Source organism: Notamacropus eugenii, chromosome 6, assembly GCF_028372415.1.
Source record: "Notamacropus eugenii isolate mMacEug1 chromosome 6, mMacEug1.pri_v2, whole genome shotgun sequence".
NCBI classification, from domain to species: Eukaryota; Metazoa; Chordata; class Mammalia; order Diprotodontia; family Macropodidae; genus Notamacropus; species Notamacropus eugenii.
Window position 1 is genome coordinate 209,163,784 of NC_092877.1, and position 24,072 is coordinate 209,187,855.

Below are 24,072 nucleotides of genomic sequence, written 5' to 3' on the forward strand. Positions count from 1 at the left end.
TGTTTCATTTTGTCAATCTTATTTGATTTTTAGAATTCTTACTTTGGTGTTGTTTGTAATTTTGTTTTTGCTTTTCTAGTTTTTTTTCATTTGCATGTCAAGTTCATTTTTTTGTTTTATTGATTAAATCATATAGAGTTAAACTTTTTTCTATTCTGTTTCTCCATTTAGAGACAGATTGGTGATGTGGTCTAGTGGATAGAGTACTGAGTCTGGAGCCAGCAAGACCTGAGTTCAAATACGACCTCAGATACTTGCTAGCCGTATGACCCTGGACAAGTCATATAACCTGTGTATGTCTCAGTTTCCTCAGTTGTACAAAGAGGGTAATAATAGTACCTACCTTGTAGGATTATTGTGAATATCAAATAAGATAATATTTGTAAAGAACTGAGCACAGTGACTGGTATGGGGTAGGCCTTTAATAAATGCTTATTCCTTTCCCCCTTCTCTAATTTCATGCCAATATTAGTGGCATTTGAAAAAAAAGAAATGAGACATCAAGCCCCAAATATCTTAATTAGTCAGTCAGTCAATGAGCATTTATTAAATGCTTATTAGGTGTTAGATATTTTGTTAAATTCTGGAGATTCAAAGAAAAAAGACAGTCCTTGCCCTTGTGTAGCTTACCCTCCAATATGGGAAGCAGTGTGTATTTAAGTAATATTACATGAATACAGAGCAGGTGGAAGGTGACCTGAGACGGGAAGTACTAGAAACTGGGGGGCCAGGATCGACCTCCTGCAGAGACTGACATTTAGATAATTAGAGGTTGTTTTTTTTTTTAAAGAAACTGCACATTCTAAGATGCAGAAGTGAGGTAGGAAAGCATTCTAAGCATGAGGGGCAACCAGTATAAAGGCTAGGAGAGGAGAAATGTAGCAAATCTAGGGGACTGAGAAGATAAAAAAAGACACTCAGGTTTTGAGGAAAAGATGAGTTTTGAACATGCTGAGTTTGAGATTCTTAATGGATATTCAGTCTGAAATGTACAGTCACACAGCTGGAGATGTGAGAAAGCATAGTATTGAGACTGGGGTGGACACACAGATCTGAGAATCAGAGCAGTGATGATATTTGTACCATTGAGAGCTAACGAGTTCACAGAGAGGACCTGTGAATCATCCTTCGTTAGAAAGCTTTTACAGATGAAGATCCACCAGGGAAACTGGGAAGGAACTTGTAGCAGGTACCCAGAAGAAGTACATTATCAACAGTATAAAATATTGTAGAGCACCCAGCAAAGGTGAAAATTGAGAAAAGGCCATTAGAAGAAAAGAATTTCATTACCATTTTGATAAAGGCTGTTGACTCACTGATCTGGTCCTTGCTTGATTTTATTGAGTCTTCATGGTAATAATGGCTGTGGAAGTCTCTGGTGCACTGGGACATAATGGAAGGGATACTCTCTCTGGAGTCAAAAGACATGTTTTCAATTTCTACATCTGATACTTATTACCAGCGTGATTTAGTTCACTTAGCTGCCCTGTTCCCTCAATTTCCTTGCCTGTAAAATGAAGAGGTTGGACTGGGTGGTGTCTGCAGGCTTTCTAGTTCTGGATTTATTATCCTCTAATGTCTCATTCCTCTCCTGACTCCGTTTCTGATCTCCAGACTTGGTCCACCACACTGCTGTAGCTTCCTGACTCTTTCCCTGTCAGAGACCCCTTCCTCTGATGGGTTAGTTCCTACACATAGTAGTCACTTAATAATTTTTAAATAGAATTGAAATCTCATTCCATTAATGAATAGTAGGAAACTGATAACTCTGAAGTTCACATTCCTAATAAACCAGTCTGTGACCTCTATAACTCATACTGATGACCTATTGTATGCCACTCTTTTCCTTTGTCCTACTTTTTAAAAATCCTTTCTTCTCTTTTTCCTTCTGTCTGAATGTGTGTGTATTTTTTTAATTACAGCTTTTTCATTTCCCTTTGCTCATTACTGTTTCTTCTTTGTTTTAATCCTGTTCCTACTCTTTCTACCTTCTTTAATTTCTTCTTTCTCTAGTCCTGGCAATAATGAAAAAATGAAGTGTCAAATTCTTTTTAATTTAAAAAGCAGGTAAATTGAATGTTTTCTATTTTCCTAAGAGAATTATCTAGATTAAATTTTTTTGTGTTTATGATTCTTGACTAATTTGTTTTCCTATTAGCACTTGACAATTGTAAAAATAGTTTTACCTCCCTGCTTTTGACTTTTGCTGCTTTATTCTTTTTTTCTATACTGAACAAGTTCAATAGAAGTTACACATTTTTCAGAGGAGGGCTGTAAAAATGATTTAGAGAGTTGAAGAGTAAAATCTAAAAATTATCTCAATACCTTGATCATCTTATAATTCCCTTGAGAAGTGAATACAAATGAGGAACTTAATAAAACCTGTGATTATTTTGTACTGGTGGAGGGGAAAAAACATTCTGAATTAGTGAAAAGCTTGACTCAGGATATTTCAAAGTTTTATTTTATATATATATGTATATGTACATATATATATACTGTAAGTACTAATATACAAGTACTAATAGTATTTCCATCTACAAGTTCTGCTAAATATATTTTAATAAATAGGATTACTCATTTATAACTAGGTATATCCATTTGTTTAAGCTTTTGCTAAAACGTTTGAAAACAGTTTGTTTTGTTAAATAAATTAAACCTGATCCTAGGAAACTTCTTTTATTATTAATTTACCTAGTAGAATATTTCTTCATATAATACAAAAGTTGTGCAATTGACACACTCTGAACTAATGAAATTGAAGTTAATGAACTTTTATTGTGTTGGAAAGGTGATTTAATTTAGGAAATATTTCTCCATTTTAACCTTTTTTGTTTTGTCCTCAGTAATATCCTTAAAGTGCATTTTTGAAATAGTTTAAGTTAGAGTCAAGGAAAATAATCATAAAAGAAGTTTCTGGAATGAAGATCTTTTTCTTGGAATTTTAAAGCTACATGACTTAAACTGATCTCATAGTGTATGCACATAGTAGATACTATGAATATTCATTAAATTCAATCTACCTTCATGCACCATCAATAAGTAATTCTGGGATAGTTATTGTTTCCCTTCAACTTCCACACTCTGTCCACATGTAGTCTGTAATAATGGATGAAGCTTGAAAGGAAATAAGAATGGTCCTTGATTAATTAAAAAAAATTCATAGTATAAAAATATTAAAAATAAACCTTTGCTTCTTTGTATCTGCTAATAGATTGGCCTGCATTTGCTTTATGCTTTATTTTAAAAGCATTGTGGATCAAAATAAAATAAAATGATGTTTGAGAACGATTTTATATCAGCAATGAAAATGTGACCTAGGACATATTGACTGAAATGTTTAAAAAGTTATAAATTTGAAGTTCTTTAAGCAGCCCCTAGAGGGCAGGAGAGAACTACAAATGAGTATTACTATCTGTCTCTTGACAACCAAATAAACCAGAGAAGAAACAGCTCACTTTTTTTCATTTTTCCACGTAGAATCAAATCTACAAGTTCATGCTAACTTAGTATCATATAAGGCATAGTTATTTGTTGGTTGCATCATTTGTTTTGCACTTCTGATGCTAAAATAATTGTTTCCAAATATCATTAGGTAGCTTTTTGGTAGAAATTAGAACTAGAGAGAACAAAGGAACATTTAGAGCTAATTTATTAAAATCACATAATTTTATCAATACTGAGTCCCAGAGAGGCCATGATTTGTCTATATTTGGATCTTTTCTTTATAAAATAAACTAGCATGTTAAATATAAGCTTAAAACTTTTTTTGGAGGGGTTCTTTCTGAAGAGGATCAAGAGAAGTTATGAAAATGGATGTTTTTTCCTAGGAATTGCTACGTGGCAGTCCATTAAACTATGAACTCTATATGTAGACTATTTGTAGTTTTTACCTCACTTCTTACATTGGTGAAAGTGTTCACTGAATTTTATGTAGGAAAAAAGTGTCATGTCAGTACTTTGAGATAACATTTTGTCAGATTTATTTTTTTGTTCTTGCTAATACATGCACATATTAGCTCTTAAGTTTATCAGTATTAGATACTTTACTTTGGAGATGTTCCTTGTATTCTTAATTGAGAACAGGTTTTAGCCCCAAGAAGTGGCATGTTTCTAGAAAATGTATTATTAGTACTTGACATTTTGAAATGGTTTCAAAGGAGACATAACATATTGCTGAATTAACATTGGCTATTATAGCTTTTGAAAAGGAGGATCATTAGAATAGTTAAATGGCATGAATTCATGAATTGTTGCACCTAAATCTACAATCCTTTTATCTTATGGAACATTTAAAATAGCCTTATGGGTTGTATGCTATTGTACGTGTTGATTTTTCTCTTAAAAACACTTTTAGCTAAAAGAATGAGTATAAGCAACTCAGAGTGACTGGTGGCAGATTGATGTGTCCATAGAACAGTAATTGTGACCTACCAGGGTCCATTTTTACTTTTTAGATAGAGTATCTAGTTCTTCATAGAAGTAGGAAAGAAAAGGCACCTTACTTGAAGAACCTTAGAGATGAAATTTTTGAAATGTGTATCTATCTCCAGTTCAGAAAAAGAGTTTGTGATTTTGAGTTTTATTCATTAGAATTGCTCCAAAAGAGAACCTAAAAATTATTGGCTATAGCAGAAGCAAAAATCCCTAAAATATGAGTTACCATGGAATTATGGAAAATATTTTGTCATGGATAGAAATCTACTTAGAGATAAACACATTTTCTGGATGGAGAAGCATTAAAAATATGGTTCCCCAGAGGAGCTTCAGTGCTAGAAATGTACTTATTTAACATTTTGATATAAATGTTCTAGTAGGAGGTGAATGATGAAATCTTTGTTTGCCAACATTACATGTTAGCAACCAATATCGTCATAAAGCAACATGTACTGAGAGAGAAGGAACAGCTCCAAAGATGTGATCGTACTACATCCTTCACTGACCTTTTGATCTTTCAGTCATGTCCTTTGGGTGCTTTCTTTGCCTCCTTCCTCTACTTCCTGGGTAGGCAAACTCACAAGAGAGGGAACACAAGTACACAGGGAACAACACAGGGAGATCTGACTGACCGACCTAATGATCCTCCTGTGCCATAGTCATGTTCAGTTTGTGTTGGCTTTCTCCTGGGGATGCCTTATGGTAGAGTAGAAAAAGCATTGGGACTTGTAATGAGACTTAGGTTTGTATTCCATTTTGAATCTCTGCTAATTTATTAACTATGCAACAATGGGCAAGTCCCTTAATTTCTTTGCCTTTCTGTTTCCTCATCTATGAAACAAGAATAAAAATCCTTTGACTTTCCAAACCTAATAGAGTTGTGAGGATCAAGTGATAAATGTGAAAACTTTGTAAACACTGTATGACTGTATAAATATAAGCTAATATTAGTTGACTGGACCACCTGGATAAAGAGCAACTTTAGAGTCAGGAAACCTGGGTTTCCTCTGACATGAGCTTTGTGATGATGGGCTAGTAACTGAAAATATCAGTGCAGATTTTAAACTATAGGTGAGTAGCTGATGTGATCTGCATTGGTGGAGAGAATTTCCATAATGGAAGGTCCTCGTACAGGTGAAATAGCAGGTGCAGACCTCTTCCTCCAAAAAGTACAGGCAATAGCAAGGTTGGTTTCACACTGGCATTTTTATTTACTTGAATGCAGCATCGACCTTAGAGAGAAGCTAGTGGTCTCTTCAGGGCTGTGGACTCTAATTGTTGCATTTCTTACCCATAGTTCGGTTCTACAACACCATTTTCTTAGTTAATACTAAACTTTTTTCCTCTTGGCAAAATTCCATTAAATAGTGAAATATAAAGTGAGTAGAAAAGTGATAGATGATTTTCATTTGTTAATGTCCTTAAGAGAATAATACTATGACAATAATATAAACGTCCTTATGTTTTTGCCAAGGCTGCCCTCCATGCTTATAATTTTTTCCCTTTACTTCCCAGAATCCTTAACTTTCTTCAGGGAATGAATGGATGGATGAAAAGTATTGACTCTGTATCAAGTCCTTTGCTAAACACTAGGGATGAAAGTGCAGAAGTGAGCTAATTCCTGTGCCCTTGAGGAGGTTATATTACAGTGGAGGTTTAGGGAAGCACACTTTGGTTTGGGAAGTTATAGGGAAGAAGAGTGAATCCATAGGGCAGTTGATGGACGTTGTCTTTCAAATGTAGTATTTTTATGGTAACATTGCTTTGATTATAGTTCTCGGAGCAAGAAGTGAAAAAGCAGGGCAGGTATGCACTGGCCCGTAGAGTGGCCACAAGATGGCTGGTGTGTGTGCCAGGATTTCAAGCATGACCTGGTCAGATACCATCTAGTTATAGTGGCCCATGTAAATTTACACTCACTAACCAGTCAGGACGTTTAACCCCAAGGTAGGCGTTACCAAACTGAGCGAATTGCCTCTTCTTGGGCATGGTCTCTGGAAGTTTGCTGGTTCAGAGGGTGCAACAACGTGACAGCAAGATAATTCAGCTGGATAACTGGGTGGGATTTAAAGCCCATGTGACAACTTCTTTGGGAAGCTTTCTCTCATTTGCTTTAAATTGTCTCCTCTCTCATATATCTGTTACATTCACCCCTAATAGAGTATAAATTCCTTGAGGGCAGACCCTTTTTCATTTTTGTCTTCTTACCTTTGACATTAGCATATTGTCTTGACCATGGTAAGACACTGGGTATTAGTACTTGTGAAATTGATTTGAATGGAAGCTATAGGTAATTAATTCCCATGGAAACAAGGTGTGATTTAGAATGATATTATGAGGATTGCAGAAGATAATTAGTTTTATAGGAACGGTGTTTTAAGTGTTGAAAATGGACAGTTAGCTCAGTTGTATTATAGTGAGCTTATATAAATTCATGAGTTGGTTTTGGTTGTAATGCATCAATAGTGTAATTTGCTAACTGACACAGCTTGGGGCAACATGTGGCATACCTATAAGAGGATAGTGGACTCTGTGTTATGGGTTAAGATATGAAAAAGATTTGAGTATTAAATACTGGAATTAGCATCTTTCTCCTCAAATAATTACTTTCTAAAATGTTTGTAATTGCCAGTACATAGTGTTTCACCTCTGGGTTTAGTAAGGGAGTCAGTTGTAGTAGTGAAAAAGCTCTGACCTAGAAGGAAGAAGACCAGGCTCTGGTCTGCCTTTGCTACTGATCTTTGCCTCTTAATGTTTCAATTTTCCCTAACCTAGGAAAAGGAGAGTATTAGTTTGGTGATCTCTAATATGCCCTCTTTCTCTGACATTTTGTGATTCTATGAAGCCCTTAAAAAACAAATCCTCTTGAAAATAACCAGTATAGTCTACAGTATAATTCTAGACTATACCTTTATCTAACTAGATATTTACATACCTACTTATATTTGAATTAAATAACTTTCTTCCCTATATCATCAACCTCTTTCTGTCTTTTAAGGATCTTCAACAATTCTACATTTTTCTGTGAAGCCTAATCAACTGGAAGCCAAGTGATTTCCCCTTCCTTCTTGCCCCTTTTTTGTTTTGCTAAACATGCAGATTATAAATACCAATTTGTATTTTGTACAAAGAACATGTATATAGTCTTGTTATTCCATTTTTGTGTATGTTGAATATTTATAGAGTTCTGAATATATACTTTATACCCATGTCTCCCTGTTTATCTGTCAGAGATTATAAATGTAGGGTATGCAGTGACGACCATGTCTCTTTTATTGACTACACACAAAGCTCAGACTATCAGCACACCAGAATCTCTGTAAGGATACTTAATCACTTCCTTCAGAAAGCTGGTTTAAAATAGAATATATCAACAAATACAAATATGTTTAATATATGTTCATACTTTAATTGTATATGAATGTGACTATTAAGAAGTCAAACTGAAATTTAAGTATTAAAATTTATTATACCTGTTAAACCAGAATCACAACTGATAGATCAATTCCTTTAAACTTATTTTTGGCTTTAAAATAGGTTTTGTAGTAATGTTGGAGGAAATAATAGGACAGTGATTTCTTAAACACTTAACTTTATCAAAAATATAAGTATATATTATTTGATTACTTGAATAGCTAACAAAAAAAGGAATTGGGCAGGTAGATTTTAAAAAATGTCAAATTTGACCCATTTTCTTGTTATCATTACTATAGTGGGTTTATCTTTGATTTGATCCATCACATACTTTAGTGTAACATAATATGCTGTTATGGTCTTTGTACCAGAAATTAACAGTGGTGAGCAAAGAACTGCTGCTCAGTGGTGACCTTCAAACCTTTTGATGGTTTTATAATCGTATAAAGAATAAAAGCAGACTCTGAACTCATCCTTAACCTGTTTCAAAGGTTCATATTTCTCTCAGATGGTAAGGTCATTTTTCAGTTCCTTGAAGAAATGTCATTTTTATCTCCAAATAGCTAGGGGAATAGTAAATGTTTCATGCACAGTAGGTATACTTATTGTAAAGAACCTATGAAGTAGAGGCAGTGTTTGTTCAAGGAATTGGAGGTTATTGGTATAAGATTTTAATAGCTAAACATTATGTACAATTTTGTTTCACTTACTTTTAAACTTGCAAAACAACACTTGTGGTCCTGAGGGATCGTATGATTCTTCCTGATTAGATGGTCAAGCCATTGTTTAGCTTATATTGCACACAAATTGATGACAGAGAGGTCTTTTCCTTTTTAGAGCAGGGTAGCATCATAGCTTGTGATTCCTTGACACATAAGGGAGAAGGACATCGGAGGGCTGGTTTTAAGTGCACCTGAGTTTGGTGTTTAACATATAAATTCTTTGGCTTCTTTTACAGAGTTCTCTGGGGTGCTGCATCAGTGTCACATTCTGGCATCAGAAATGGTCCATTTTATTCATCAAATGCAGTATTACATTACATTCGAGGTACAATTTAACCATCCCCCTTTTTTTTTTTTTTTTTTGGTTTAAGCAAGTAAGGTGTTGTGTTAGTTATGCCTGACACGTTTCTAAAAAAAAAAAAGTGTTATTTTGTCTGATTCAAAGGGCTAGAGAGTGCACACCTCAAACCCATTCTGATTGCTTTCCTCCTCCCCACCCCCAAGGTACTTGAATGTTCATGGGATGAACTTTGGAATAAAGTCCAGCAGGCTCAAGATTTGGATCACATCATCGCAGCTCACGAGGTGTTCCTGGACACTATCATCTCTAGGTGTCTGCTGGACGGTGACTCCAGAGTAAGGCTTTCTAATCTAATATTTCAGATAAAAAAAAAAAGAGATGTGGATGATGCTTTATTTCCTTGATTTGTACCACGTAAAAAATTGTACGAATCACTTCTGTGCAGCTCCATTAATAATAATAAAAACATTTTTACTCAAGTTTGATGTTCAGGCTGCACTGTTACTGAACAGCAGTGGAACAATGGTATAAAACAGGAAGAATATGCTCTAAAATGTCTGAAATAGATATTAAAATGGTAAAGAATAATAATACCTATTCATCTCCTAAGTGTAATAATAATATGCTATTATATTGTTCCAAATAGAAAAAGGATGTTTTAAGTTTAGTTTCTTTGATGGACCGATTAATCCTCAAAGATAGTTTTGAGTTAGGAAGGGCAACACTAGCACAAAACAACTTATAATAACAATACTAGAACAAAACAAGATGTTAACTGTATCAGAATTGAGAAGACTCATCTGAGTACATCTAGAACTCTATTTCCATGATTATTTTCAGATCGCATTTTTATTCTTTTGATGACTGCTTTACCTACTTTCTCCCATCTTCTCTCATTGTCAGCATTTTTAATATGGAAGTTAGAAGTATAGAATTTGGGTAAGATATCTGCCCTGAATATCTGTGATTATGTCAGAGTGATTACTTTCTCCACTGAAACTGATTGGAAATCCCTCTGTGCCTTATTGACAGTATTCGTGAATTGCTGTGACTAAACAGTTCATCCCCCTAAAGCTTCTCTAAACTTACCTAGGTTTCTGTAATGATATAGTCTATCAGTAGGCCTGTCCTTGAAACCTTTTCATGTCTGGCATGGGACTTGCCAGACTTTGCACAGTGACATCTCTTCACTAAGAAGAGGCATCATGGTAGAAGGAAGATAATCTAAGATAACAAAGCACACACATGCAAAAAGAAAAGCATACTGTAAAACTTTTTTTTACCAGGTCTCTTACATTTTTTTCAGTTATTTTATATGTTTTCTTCATTTACAAATGTCTGCTTCTTCCCAGGGAGCCATCCCTTGTAAGAAAAAAAGAAAAATATTTCAGCAATACCCAACATATCATTGCTTTATTCCACCAACAAAAATACCCTACTTTTGCAAAGAAAAGAGAGTTATATTTCCTTATCTGTTCTTTGGGGCTGGGCTTGTTCATTCCAGTCCTTCTTCTCCCTCCCTTCCTTCCTTCCTTCCTTCCTTCCTTCCTTCCTTCCTTCCTTCCTTCCTTCCTTCCTTCCTTCCTTCCTTCCTTCCTTCCTCCCTTCCTTCCTCCCTTCCTTCCTTCTCCATTTCTCTATCCCTTTTCCCCTCCTTTTCTCCCTTACCTTCTTTTTCTTTTGGTTTACATTATTTTAGTCACTGTGTCTCATGCTTTGCTAATCTGCTTTCCTTCTAGGTTGCTCATCTTACCTAGATTCTCTAAGATATAGTACAGTTATCTAGCATGATTTAGAGAATGCAGTATTTTGGCCACATATATTTATTTATTAATTGAAAACTAAGGCCATTTTGCAATGAGATTCTATAACTCAATGTCTTCCTTCATAGAAGTACAGCAAAAATCAGTGGAGCAGTTAAATTCATGACTAAAAAATGATAGTCCCGAGTTGATTTTGAATCTCTTAGGATACTATACTATACTAGATTACTAGATTATCTCTAGATAGAATATGAATGCACAGAAATTTTAGAATTTTTGAGGCATCTTGACTGACATCTTTCCATCTTGTTCAAAAAGATGTCATGAGAATGTGTGCTGAACTCCAACTATACTCTACTGCATTTTCCTGATCTACTATAGTAATTTTATTTAAAAAAATATAATGAAATTATCCTAGCATAAGTTATTTTTGTTTTATCTGCCTCAGCCTATAGTGATTACTTTCAAAGTATTCTCAAGATGTGGCTCAAGATGAATGAGGTGTTTGTTCTCTTTCAAAATGATCACAAACATACTTTCTACAGTTTTGTCAGGGAATGAGGTCAGTGTTACTATCATCCATTTTGAAGAATCTAATTTATTCCCTTTTTTGAAAATAGGAATATTATTTGTCCATCCACAGTTCTTCAAAACCTCTTTTTTTTCATGTTTTTTAAAGATCATAGTGACTCAGCAATAGCATTAACCTCAGCACATTTCAGTAACTTGAAATATAGTTCTTCTGAGTCCAGTGACTTGAAGTCATTGGGGGCTGCTTAGTACCCATGTAGTATATCCTACTGTCTTGGGTAGTATTCCCGTTCCAGTGTGAAGATCATTCTTTTGGATAGAGTGTCTATCACAGAGATTAGTACATAGTAAGACTTTAATAATTGCTGCTTACTTGATGAAAAAATGGAAGAAAATAGTTCAATATCTTTTTGGTATCCATTAGATTCTTCCTGTTCCCTGCCCCCTGTGCATCCTCCCCCCCCCCCAAATCCTTCATTGATTTTAGTCCTACTTTGATCTTTTTCTTACCCCTAACATTTTGTTAAAGAGCTCCTTTGGTTGCCATAGATATTCATCAGAAATCTCAGCTCATCTTGTGCTTCACCCTTCCTGATCGAATTGTAATATCACTCTTCTGAACTGATACTCATGTACCTGTTTGTATTCCATGCATGTAATTTGAAAGTTGGAGTTGGTCAGTGAGGCTCCTGTGTTGCCACATTTCAGCATTTCCTCCTTTTCTTCCCCCTTATTAAAATATATCTTCACTTTGTCAGAATTTCATTTTTAAGAGCATCTTATCCATCTTGAGCCACATTCCTCTAGAGAATCTCAGCCTATGGAATCCTAAGTATCCTTTCTTACAAAGGTGCTAAGAGGAAATGAGTCAGACTGTCTTGTACATCTTGTCCCTGATCATCTGACATAAAAGGAGTGGTCACTTCAGTCATTTCTGTTTGATCAAAATCAAGCACATGATAGCATTTTACCTTGTTGCTCCCTCTCTGCCTCCTGAAAGATAAAATTAGCATTAAGACAAGTCATGAATTTGTCAGCTGTCTTGACTGTATTTGAGAAAAAATGTCGGATAGTTGAAGTCCCATCACCAGAGTAACCTATCTCCAAACCTACATTTTCATCTGCTTAGGAAATCCTCACTTTATTACTTTTCTCCTGGTGCTTTGTAATATACCACCAACACAGTATGCCTTCCTTTTTTCTTTTGTTGATTCTTAGCCTAATGCTCTCCAGTATGTCTCCCCACTTTCATTAGTGGACTTTCATATAGTGTGTATTCTTGATATATAATGCTATTTTACTTCTGTTCTTATATATAGCCTGTATTCCTATCTGGGCTGTAGTTTTGTTCTTAATAAAAGAGGTATGTTAAGTAATGATCTCAGAGGTTAATCACAACCCTATATCCCATGATCCTAAGCAGAGATTGTGAAAGATCACAGGCTTTGCCAATTATGTTAGCTTCTCCTGTAGCTGTTGGTGAAAAAGTATGGGTTGTATAAGTGGAAGATAGTGTTTGTTGCAAATCTGAATGGACTAGTACCCCTCCCTAACCCATACTGTTGACCTGTAACTAACTGATCCAGTCCATATGACCTTCTTCTGCAACCCACAGCATAACACCCACATAGATGTATCACTAACTTTCATTTATCAGTCATATGCCATCAGGTCTTTGCTATGTTTCTGAGGTATTCTGGCATCAATTTGAGATCTTAGGATCATCTCTGTGCCACAGTAGCAATAGGTCTTTGGTGGGGAGTTTTTAGTAAAATGATAACTAATAATACTTTTCTGTCTTTTAAGTGAAATAGTAATATCCTACTGTTCAAAATTGAATAGCTTTTAAGCCTACATTCTTAGATGAAATACTCATAAAACGAATACTCATCCCTTAAGATTAGAATCTCTTACAAACAGGAGATACCACATGTCTACAGGACTAACGTAGTACTTTTAAATGATAATAGAATTGTACATGAGACTTATTTATTCTTGTACCTTTAAAGCAATTGTGGGCATTTTGGGTATGAGGATTATATGGTACCAAAGAAGTGTGCATACCAAAAACATCTAAGCTCTGTAAACACGAAAACACTTCTTATTTGCTAATGGCTTTGTATGAATTTAAGAACATTTCCCTTCAGGTGTCAAGCTGTAGATGTCTGAGAGCCTAGACACGTTGAAAAAAAGTTAGTATATGTAGTGTTCCAAACCCATATTCTCACACCTCTGCGATAATGGGAAATGGTACCTTCTCATGGCTCTTCTTTGGCACCAAGCTCGTCCATCAGGATTTCATAGCATTTCATTTTCACTGTTTTATTTTGGTGCTTTTGGTTTACACTGTTGTAGTCAGTGTGTTTGTTGTTTTTGTGGCTCTGCGTACTTCATATGAGTTCATGCTTTTCTAACTACAAAAAAGTAATCATTTCTTCTTGCTTATAGCTGAGTAATGTTACATTTCTTGGTATATTATAATTTTAAAGATTCTAAACTTAACAAACACCAAATAAAATCATTTTCATATACATAGTAGGATAGAAAAAAGATTGTCCATGAACTGTGACTTACACGTGTACCTTCTTTTCTTGTGAAATACGTAATTACAAAGTGTCATATTTGTGATTCTTTTCTTCCTCATGCATTTTTCTTCCTCTCTGCATTTCTTAAAAAAACAGGTTGCTTCACTGACGCTTTATTCTTTTTTTTCTGCTCACCTACACTTGTCCTCTTTCTCCCATTGCACTCCTTGGGGTGAGTGATGCAGCTAGTGTTGGTACCCACGGCAAAAAGAAGAGCATCGCCTTTGTAATAAATGCGTTCTTCATTGTCCATGTTCAGAATGTGTTTTCTGTGTTTTACGCCTTCGCTCCATCACGTCACAGTGTCAGGAGGGGCGTAGCGTACTTCAGTATCAGGAGTTGATCAGAGTTAAAGCTTTCAAAGTTGTTTTTCTTTATAGTGTTATACTTTTTACTTCTGGTTCTGTTGACATCACTCTGCATCATTTCGTTTGGGTTTTCCCAAGTTTCTCTACAACCATCCATTTTGTCATTACTTGTAGTGCAGTAATATTCCATTACATAAGTATGTGAGAGTTTGCTTAACTCTTCCTTAATTGATGGGCATCCCTGTAGTTTACAGTTTTTGCCACTGCAAAATGAGCTTCTATAAATATTTTTGCGTATATGTGTCCTTTTCCTCTTCAATTTCTTTGGAGTTTAAACCTAGTCATATCATCGGAGAAAAAGGTAAGCATAGTTTAGTGACTATTGGAGCATTGTTCCAAAGTGCTTCCCAGAATAACTGTGTGTACCATTTCACAGTTCCACTAACAGTGCCCGTTTTTCACAGCCTCTCCAATAACTGTCATTTTTACTTTTAGTTATCTTTGCTAATATAATGGGTATAAGGTGAAACCTCAGAGTTTTTATTTGCATTTTTTTAATCATTATGGATTTGGGGAATTTTTCAATAGTTGTTAATAGCTTGAATTTTTTTCTTTGGAAACTGCCTGTTCGTATGATTTAATCATTTATCTAATGGGGAATGGGTCTTTTCCTTATGATTTGAATCAGTTCTTTGTATATCTCGGATAAGAGACCTTATTTTTTATGTTGGATAAGTGACTTGATGCAAAGATATTTTCCCTGTTACTTGTTTTCTTCTGCTTGGTTTTATTTGTATAAAAAAACTTTTAAATTTTTGAATGGGCTCTTCTCTCATTCGTAGCTGTGAAAGATATTTTTTCCCTTGCTTTTCAAATTTTCTGAGATACATGATAGACGTAAAAGATGAAATCCTATATAGAGCTTAACTTGACACATCATGAATCTATACATGATTTCTACTACACTGCTTTCCAGTTTTCCTAGTAATTTTTGTCAAAAAGCAAGTCCTTATCCCAGTATCTGAACACTTTGGGTTAATCAGATGCTAAGCTACTAGGGTTATTTACTTCTGAATATTATATACCTAATATGTTACACTAATTGACATCTCCATTTTTTAACCACTACCAAATCATTTTGATGATTACTGTTTTTTTTTTATTTTTTATTTTTTTAATTTTTTTATTTAACTTTTAACATTCATTTTCACAAAATTTTGGGTTCCAAATTTTCTCCCCTTTTGTCCCCTCCCCCCACCCCAAAACACGGAGCATTCTAATTGCCCCTATCACCAATCTGCCCTCTCTTCTGTCATCCCTCTCTGCCCTTGTCTCCATCTTCTCTTTTGTCCTGTAGGGCCAAATAACTTTCTATACCCCTTTACCTGTATTTCTTGTGTCCTAGTAGCAAGAACAGTACTTGACAGTTCCTAAAACTTTGAGTTCCAACTTCTCTTCCTCCCTCCCTCCCCACCCCTTCCCTTTGGAAGGAAAGCAATTCAATAGGCCATATCTGTGTAGTTTTGCAAATGACTTCCATAATAGTTGTGTTGTATAAGACTAACTATATTTCCCTCCATCCTATCCTGCCCCCAATTACTTCTATTCTCTCTTTTGATCCTGTCCCTCCCCAGGAGTGTTGACCTCAAATTGCTCCCTCCTCCCCATGCCCTCCCTTCCATCATCCCCCCCACCCTGCTTATCCCCTTCTCCCCCACTTTCCTGTATTGTAAGATAGGTTTTCATACCAAAATGAGTGTGCATTTTATTCCTTCTTTAGTGGAATGTGATGAGAGTAAACTTCATGTTTTTCTCTCACCTCCCCTCTTTTTCCCTCCAGTAAAAAGTCTTTTGCTTGCCTCTTTTATGAGAGATAATTTGCCCCATTCCATTTCTCCCTTTCTCCTCCCAATATATTTCTCTCTCACTGCTTAATTTCATTTTTTTAAGATACGATCCCATCCTCTTCAATTCACTCTGTGCACTCTGTCTCTATGTGTGTATGTGTGTGCATGTGCATGTGCGTGTGTGTGTGTGTAATCCCACCCAGTACCCAGATACTGAAAAGTTTCAGAAATTACAAATATTGCCTTTCCATGTAGGAATGTAAACAGTTCAACTTTTGCAAGTCCCTTATGACTTCTCTTTGCTGTTTACCTTTTCACGCTTCTCTTCATTCTTGTGTTTGAAAGTCAAATTTTCTTTTCAGCTCTGGTCTTTTCATCAAGAATGCTTGAAAGTCCTCAATTTAATTGAAAGACCATTTTTTCCCCTGAAGTATTATAGTCAGTTTTGCTGGGTAGGTGATTCTGGTTTTAGTCCTAGTTCCTTTGACTTCTGGAATATGATATTCCACGCCCTTCGATCCCTTAATGTAGAAGCTGCTAGATCTTGTGTTATCCTGATTGTATTTCCCCAATACTTGAATTGTTTCTTTCTAGCTGCTTGCAACATTTTCTCCTTGACCTGGGAACTCTGGAATTTGGCCACAATGTTCCTAGGAGTTTCTCTTTTTGGATCTCTTTCAGGTGGTGATCTGTGGATTCCTTGAATACTTATTTTGCCCTCTGGTTCTAGAATCTCAGGGCAGTTTTCCTTGATAATTTCATGAAAGATGATGGCTAGGCTCTTTTTTTGATCATGGCTTTCAGGTAGGCCCATAATTTTTAAATTGTCTCTCCTGGATCTATTCTCCAGGTTAGTTGTTTTTCCAATGAGATATTTCACATTATCTTCCATTTTTTCATTCTTTTGGTTCTGTTTTGTGATTTCTTGGTTTCTCATAAAGTCATTAGCCTCCATCTGTTCCATTCTAATTTTGAAAGAACTATTTTCTTCAGTGAGCTTTTGAACCTCCTTTTCCATTTGGCTAATTCTGCTTTTGATAGCATTCTTCTCCTCATTGGCTTTTTGAACCTCTTTTGCCAGTTGAGTTAGCCTATTTTTCAAGGTGTTATTTTCTTCAGCATTTTTTTGGGGTCTCCTTTAGCAGGGTGTTGACCTGCTTTTCATGCTTGACTTGCATGTCTCTCATTTCTTTTCCCAGTTTTTCCTCCACCACTCTAACTTGATTTTCAAAATCCTTTTTGAGCTCTTCCATGGCCTGAGCCGATTGAGTGGGCTGGGATACAGAAGCCTTGACTTCTGTGTCTTTCCCTGATGGTAAGCCTTGTTCTTCCTCATCAGAAAGGAAGGGAGGAAATACCTGTTCCCCAAGAAAGTAACCTTCTATAGTGTTATTTTTTTTTCCCTTTTCTGGGCATTTTCCCAGCCAGTGACTTGACTTCTGAATATTCTCTTCACACCCACTTTGCCTCCAGGTCCTCCCAGCCAGCGCTTGGGGGCTGAGATTCAAATGCTGTTTCCCAGCCTCAGGGCTTTGGCGGGGACAGGGCTGCTATTCAGTGTGAGATTAAGTACAGCTGCTCAGGTGGGGGCAGGGCCACCTCACACACTCAGTTCCCTCAGGGGGTTTATGAAGAGACCTTCAAGGATGGATCTGGGCTCCTGCCTGCTGGGGGAGCCCTGGTCTGATCCTGCCTCTGCTGCTGCCTCCCGAGGGGTCTGAGTTATGGGGGCACCCCACTCCTCTCTCGGCAGGCTGAGAAGACCCTCTCACCAACCTTTGGGGCCCGTGGGTGGAGGCACCCGCGTGGCTGCTGGAGATTCTGTCCCTGAAGCCTGCTCAGTTCTGCTCCTCTCAGTCCTGTGTGGCCAAGGCAGGGCTGGGCTCGGCTCCGGGTCCAGGGTGCAATGGACCTTTTGCGAGAGGTTTTCAGGGCTCTCTGGAACAGAAATCTCATCTGCTCCGTTGTTCTGTGGCTTCTGCTGCTCCAGAATTTGTTGGGAGTTCTTTTTTACAGATATTTTATGGGCTGTTGTTTCGGAGCTAGTGTATGTGTGTCTTTCTACTCTGCCATCTTCATGATTACTGTTTTGTAATATAGTTTGAGATCTAGTACTGCTAGCCCTCCTTCTTTCCTACCTTTTTTATTATTTCCCTTGACTTTCTTATCCTTTTCTTCCTACATTTGGATTTCATTTTTTTCTGACTTGATAAAATATTCTTTTTATCACAAGTTTCTGTTTCTAGTTTTTTTCAAATAGTTTGTATAATATTGGAATTAATTACTCTTTCGTTGACAGAATTTACTTGTAAATTTATCTGGTTTTGGAGGTTTAACTCTAGGAGTTCATTTAAGGCTTGTTTAATTTTTCTTGTTGATAATGGCTTATTTAAACTTAGTTCTTCTGTTAGTCTGGGTATTTTATGTTTTTTTAGATATTTATCCATTTCATCTAAAAGTTATCCATTTTGTTGGCATATAACTTGACAGAGTAAATTCTGTTATTTTCCTTTATTTCTTACTTAATTGTTTGAAATTCTCCTTTTTCATTTTTATACAATTTGATGTATGTTTGTTTAAAATACTCAACTAATTGTTTTTGTGTTTTGTTTAAGAAATCCTACTTAATTTTTTTGTTTTCAATTTTATTGATGTTTCATATTTTATTAGAGGGGTTTTTTGGTGATTGTCTGGGATTTTTAAAATGGCATATTCATTGATTTGCCTTTTCTTTCTTTTTCTTTTGTTGATATTGGTATTTATAAAAAAAGAGTACTAGGGTACATGTTGATATTGCTAAGTTGTAAAAATGAAATCTTAAATCTCTTAATTTCCCAGGTCCTTTTAAATCAGCTCCGGGCTGTATTTGACCAAATTATTGAACTTCAGAATGCTCAAGATGCAATATACAGAGCTGCTTTGGAAGAGTTGCAGAGGAGATTGCAATTTGAGGAAAAGAAAAAACAAAATGAAATTGAGGTATGGTTTGAAATCACACTTCAGTTCTTGAGGACTTTAGTGACTTCATTGGTGTGGATACTCTATACTGATGCAAATTGCAGCCCTTCATAGTTTTTGAGAGTTTCCATGCCCAAAAAATCTTTATGAATGAACTTTGAAAATAGGAGCTTCATTCTAAAAGCTTTTGCCATAGTCATAAACATGAATAAATCTGATGATATTTCTGCTAAAATTTTTGGTCGTAGGATATTTAGATATGACATCAACATATTGAATGTCTAGTAAATAGTGTGATTTTAAAGATTAAATTCATTGTCATATTAAAATAAAGGCAAGCAAACTCAAAGCAGCTGCAATTCATCCTATTTGCAATTCATCTTTCAGGACTGGCTATAACATAAACTTTATTTTGTACTCAGTGAATTACATTGTTAATATAGAAAGCTGCATGATAAAGTGAACTGAATTTTTGCCATATAGCAGATATGAAAGTACAGGGTATATATAATATTGAAAGTTGTTATGCTTATTACAATGACCTTACTATCTTCCCTCTTCTCCCCCTGCAAGTGATACCTTTGATCAGTCTGGATTCTAAATACTATGAAGCAAGTTTGGCTGTCTGTCAAAATCCCTGTCATATTTGATTCTATTTGGTGTGATGATAATGTCCATTGTGTCTGAGTTGATGGTTCCCTGTAAAACTCATTCAGATGAAATAGATTTGTGTAAATAGTACAACTAGACTTGTTCAGTATACTTTACATAACCATGGGACACAGAAAATGATCTGGACACTGGTGTCGTATCCAAGAAATTGTTTAACAAGCTAGGGATGCTATCAGAATTATTAGGTGGTTATTTATGTGGACAGTGTGGGAGAATACGGTGCCAGTGGTAAGACCAGTAATTTTGGAGTCCTAACTCTAACACTTACTGACTAGCTGTGCGATCCTGGGAAAGTTATATAATTTCCTTGAGTTTCAGATTCCTCATGTATAAAATGGGGATAAAAACCTCATTGATATTTGGCTTTTCTCACTGTCACTTCTTCTCTTGGATTAGGAAATCATGCAGCTTAGGTTCTGGTAAAGAACAGACATCTTCCAATATGTCTTGCTCTGTACCCTAAAAGCATTACACAGGCATAAGGTTAAGTAAAATGGTACATACTGTAATTTACAGTAGACAGGAGAGACACAGTAGCCAAAGAGACATAATCAAGTGTTGACCTGACAGTGTTTATCAGAGTCCTGGTCTCATGCTTCAGCTACTGAAAGCTAGACCTTATTTGTCCTACCTTCCTCTTTATCCCTAAGTCTCTGTGCTTCTTCCGGATCTTGTCTTGATGTTCGATTGAATGTAATGTACCCTTTGGTCCATTAAACTGAACAAGACTATGTCTTAATTTTCTAGGTTCTCCTCCAACCCTTGTTGAATGTGGAAATCTTTGGTTTAGAGCAGGTGCCTTTCCTCTGGTCCCTTCAGTACCATCTCTCCTGATGGGCTTCAGGCAACAGACTTTTCTTCCAGTTTGCTGGTCTTGAACCTAGAAGGAGCTTTTTCTTCTACCAACTCTTAAGTGGATGAGATTTTTCAGTTTACTTTCTGAACTCTATTTCCTTGTTGCAATGTAGGCCTTCAGTATCACTATCCTTATGGGAAGATCTCTACACTCTGGCCTTTTCCTCACCTCAATTCTGTCATTTGTATTCCTCTCTGCCTTTCTGATTGGTCTATGTAAAATAAAATTTCCTGGCATATTGGCAGTTATGCTCCTTTCTTTATCTTTTGAAGTTGGCATTGGTTTCTGTTGCCTGGGACATTAAGGATCAGCTTCCATGCCCTATCTGAACCTTAGTTTTTCCCAAGCATGTGAAGACTTCCCCTGGCAGAATAGATGGATGAAAATAATTTGTTCCAGGGTCCATGAAGGCAACTAAAGCGGACTTTAATACAAGGATTTGTTCTTGACACTTGGACTCAGTCAGAAGGCCACACCCACTGACCTAGAAGGCCACATACACCTTGGAGGCTGCAGTTTCCCTGACCCCTGCACTGTGGAGTGCTTAGAGCTTGATCAGACATCAGAGATATCAAGGACATCCTTGGGATCCATCCCATCTCAGCCTATCACCAGTTATCTTGACTTTTGTCTTGCCACTAGCATTTGATGACTCTGCAATAGTGAGGCTGACCATCTTGTATAACTCTACCTTGATTAAATCCAGTTCAAGTCAAGACATCACCAGTAACTCATTGGTCTTCTTAGGAAATGAAGGGTGAACAGAAATAACAAGGGCAGGTAAACCAATCTAGTAACTCAAACCAACGTAATGGAGAGAAAGGAGGTAACATGTGCCAGGTGGGCCAAAGCCAGCGCCAAGACCTTTACTATTGTCTCTTGCCTAGAGCTCCAGGAATAATGGCATGTTTCAGACCACTAGCTTTGCTTTCAGTCTAGCTTGTATAACTCTCATCCAGGGGTACAGCTCCCATGAAGAAAAGGCCCACTATCACAGCCACTGCCAACACCACCTGCTGATCAGCTACCAGAGAAAGTCAGGTTAGCCTAAAAGGTGAAGGAATCAAAACCCCCACCATCATGCCGGGAAGAAACCTTGGTGGATATGTGACCTGGCAGCTGCGTGCCTCTTTAAGTCCCGTAGTCCCCACCTGCTCAGTAGCCAAATAATCTGAATACCTAGAAAAGAAAGTTCTTACCCCCAGAGTCCTTATTTTGTCATATGGTTTAGTGTCAGAAATAGGTATGGTTTTATTAATGGATATGACACTGAAGAAGACACATAACCTGCTTTGCCACTGTACCCTAAGGGTTCCTAGGCCTTTCCATTTCACTTAAAGCTAAAACCTACTGTGTAAGTCCCAGGGTTTTTCATAGCATTTTCTTTGCACATTGTAGTTAAGACTTAATAAGTGCCTTTTCATTCACCCATTCATTGAACTTCCTTTAACCTCCTTTCCTTCATCAGTAGCATGAGAGTATTGGACTAGATGCCCTTTGATGTCCCATCCACCTTTACGAAGTTAATAATTGAGTATACAATGGTATCATAGAGTAATTTAATTTATTTTATAAGATAGCATAAAAGAATGTGTCCAAATGAGCGCTTCAGAGTAATGTTATCTTGGGGGGAGATGATACATATAGATTTGTTTCAGTGATATTATCATAGCTCAAAACGTTGGAGACGTCCTCTTCCGGGACTGCCTTTAAAGTCTCTAGCATATATTTTTAATTATCTTCCATGTGAGATAAATCATCACCCTTAAAAGGCAGATTTGGTTTTGGAAAAAAAGTCATTCATTGATGCAGACCTGATTAATAAGGTAGATGATGAAATTGAATAATGTTCTTGGTCAAAAACAAGGTATGACTGACCATAAAAAGGGATTTTCATATGGCTAGTAAAGACTGGCTATAATAACAATTTCAAAGGAAGAATTCTACAACTATTTTGAATACTGGCATTGTTATTGGGATAAGTCACTAATTTGATGGGCAAATTCTTATTTTCTGGAGTATTTGACATAATGAGCCTTATCTCATTGTGTTTCATATATTGTGTAATTTCAAAATTGTTAAGAATGTGGTTTTTTTTTAAACTTGACATCATTAGAATTTTCAATGAAATTTGGAATGTTGTATTTTACAGGGTCAGTGGGGAGTCACGGCAGCAGAGGAAGAAGAGGAAAAGAAGAGGATTAGAGAATTTGAAGAATCTATACCAAAAATGTGTTCCCAGCTGCGAATATTGACACATTTTTACCAGGTACGTGACAGTCATAGAAGAGAATTTATTTTCATTTGACACTTACAATTCACCTTTAAATGCGCTATTCTAACAGAGTCGAGTTCGTTACTCTGCCTTGAGAGACAGCTGCTCATGCCAGATCTTACTTTGAATCTTCCAAGTCAGCCAGCAGTAAAAAGTGAGAAGTGACCTTTATGCCAGTCATAGATTTCTTAACTCTCCCTTTTCTATTTTGTCCCATTTTGCATTTTTGTTGAAAAAAAAAGTGAAGATGTTAATGACTACATGTAAAAATAATCATGTGTAATACAAATTCATTTTTAAAAGATATGCTGCTTTTGTATGATCTATATAGGCTAGTTCTATACATAATTTATTTTTTATAGTACTTAAAAAATGGATACCTGATGTTTAACTCCATATTACTAATTAAAAGAAGCAATACAATTGTAAAGGAGTTAATATAGTGAGTAATTTGCAATTTTTAAAAAAAGTGCATACTCATTTTTGAAAGGAACTGTGATGGTCTTGTTTATGATTACACATTTTCATGATAGATTTAATAGATTTTTTAAAAAAGTAATCTTAATCAGGATAATCCCAATTGCACTCAAATTACAGTCTTAATCTTCTTTGTAAATCATTACCATTCATAAGTCTCTTTCCTTCACAGAAAAAGTTCCTTTCTATTCTCCTTGTAGGGGATCTTGAAATAGTAGTGTGTCAGCAGCTGTTTGTCATTCACTGCTTCATAAATGAGTGCACACCCAGAGTCCCATACTTGTGAAAAAGAAAAATTATTCAGATTTACTTTTAATGAGCTTCACATATCATTTTATTTCAATTTCGTTACGCAATAGGAAGTCACTATCTATGTTTTCAGCAACAATATTCCACGGGAAAAAATTTAATTTTAATTTTTAAAATTTTCTTTCTTCCCTTCCTTATAACACACAATATGTCTGACTATATTTTTGTATATGATAATCATTGACTTGAAAATAGTTTACCTGTATTATAATTTATATGTTTGGAGCTCCCAATTTTTTTTTCCCGTAGGAATAAGTCTGTAAATGGTTGTTAGCTTTCTAGACCTGATCACAAAAATATGTTTATCCCATAATATAATAATAATGATGTTTATTATATTGTAATAAAATATTGTAAAAATAATATAAAATATAACTCTAGAATTCTGTGAAGCATCATTCAGTAATATAAAATTCAACTACCATGTGTAACTGTGGAAAGACACATTTGGAATTTCATTTGAGAAGTCCAGAACACATTTTTCTCCATCCTGCAGTAGTTGTGGGGATCCTTTTTTTCTCCACCTGTAAGATAAATGGAAACAGGCCCTCCTGTCACACTTAGTTATTGTTGGTTGCTCACTATGGCTTGGCATAGGTGCTTGACCTCTCCCCCCC

The 24,072-nt window shown here is 36.0% G+C and overlaps 1 protein-coding gene across 5 annotated transcripts in view; it reads left to right on the forward strand.

Moving 5' to 3' along the window:
- The window catches only part of TUBGCP3 (tubulin gamma complex component 3), a 146,982-nt gene that overhangs the window by 118,873 nt on the left and 4,037 nt on the right, over positions 1-24,072 (forward strand). For all 5 annotated transcript variants that reach the window (XM_072621944.1, XM_072621948.1, XM_072621946.1 and 2 more), the window contains 4 exons: positions 8,810-8,898; positions 9,078-9,209; positions 18,747-18,887; positions 22,547-22,663. In XM_072621944.1, the coding sequence (XP_072478045.1) occupies positions 8,810-8,898; positions 9,078-9,209; positions 18,747-18,887; positions 22,547-22,663 (479 nt within the window). The remainder of the gene's footprint in view (positions 1-8,809; positions 8,899-9,077; positions 9,210-18,746; positions 18,888-22,546; positions 22,664-24,072) is intronic.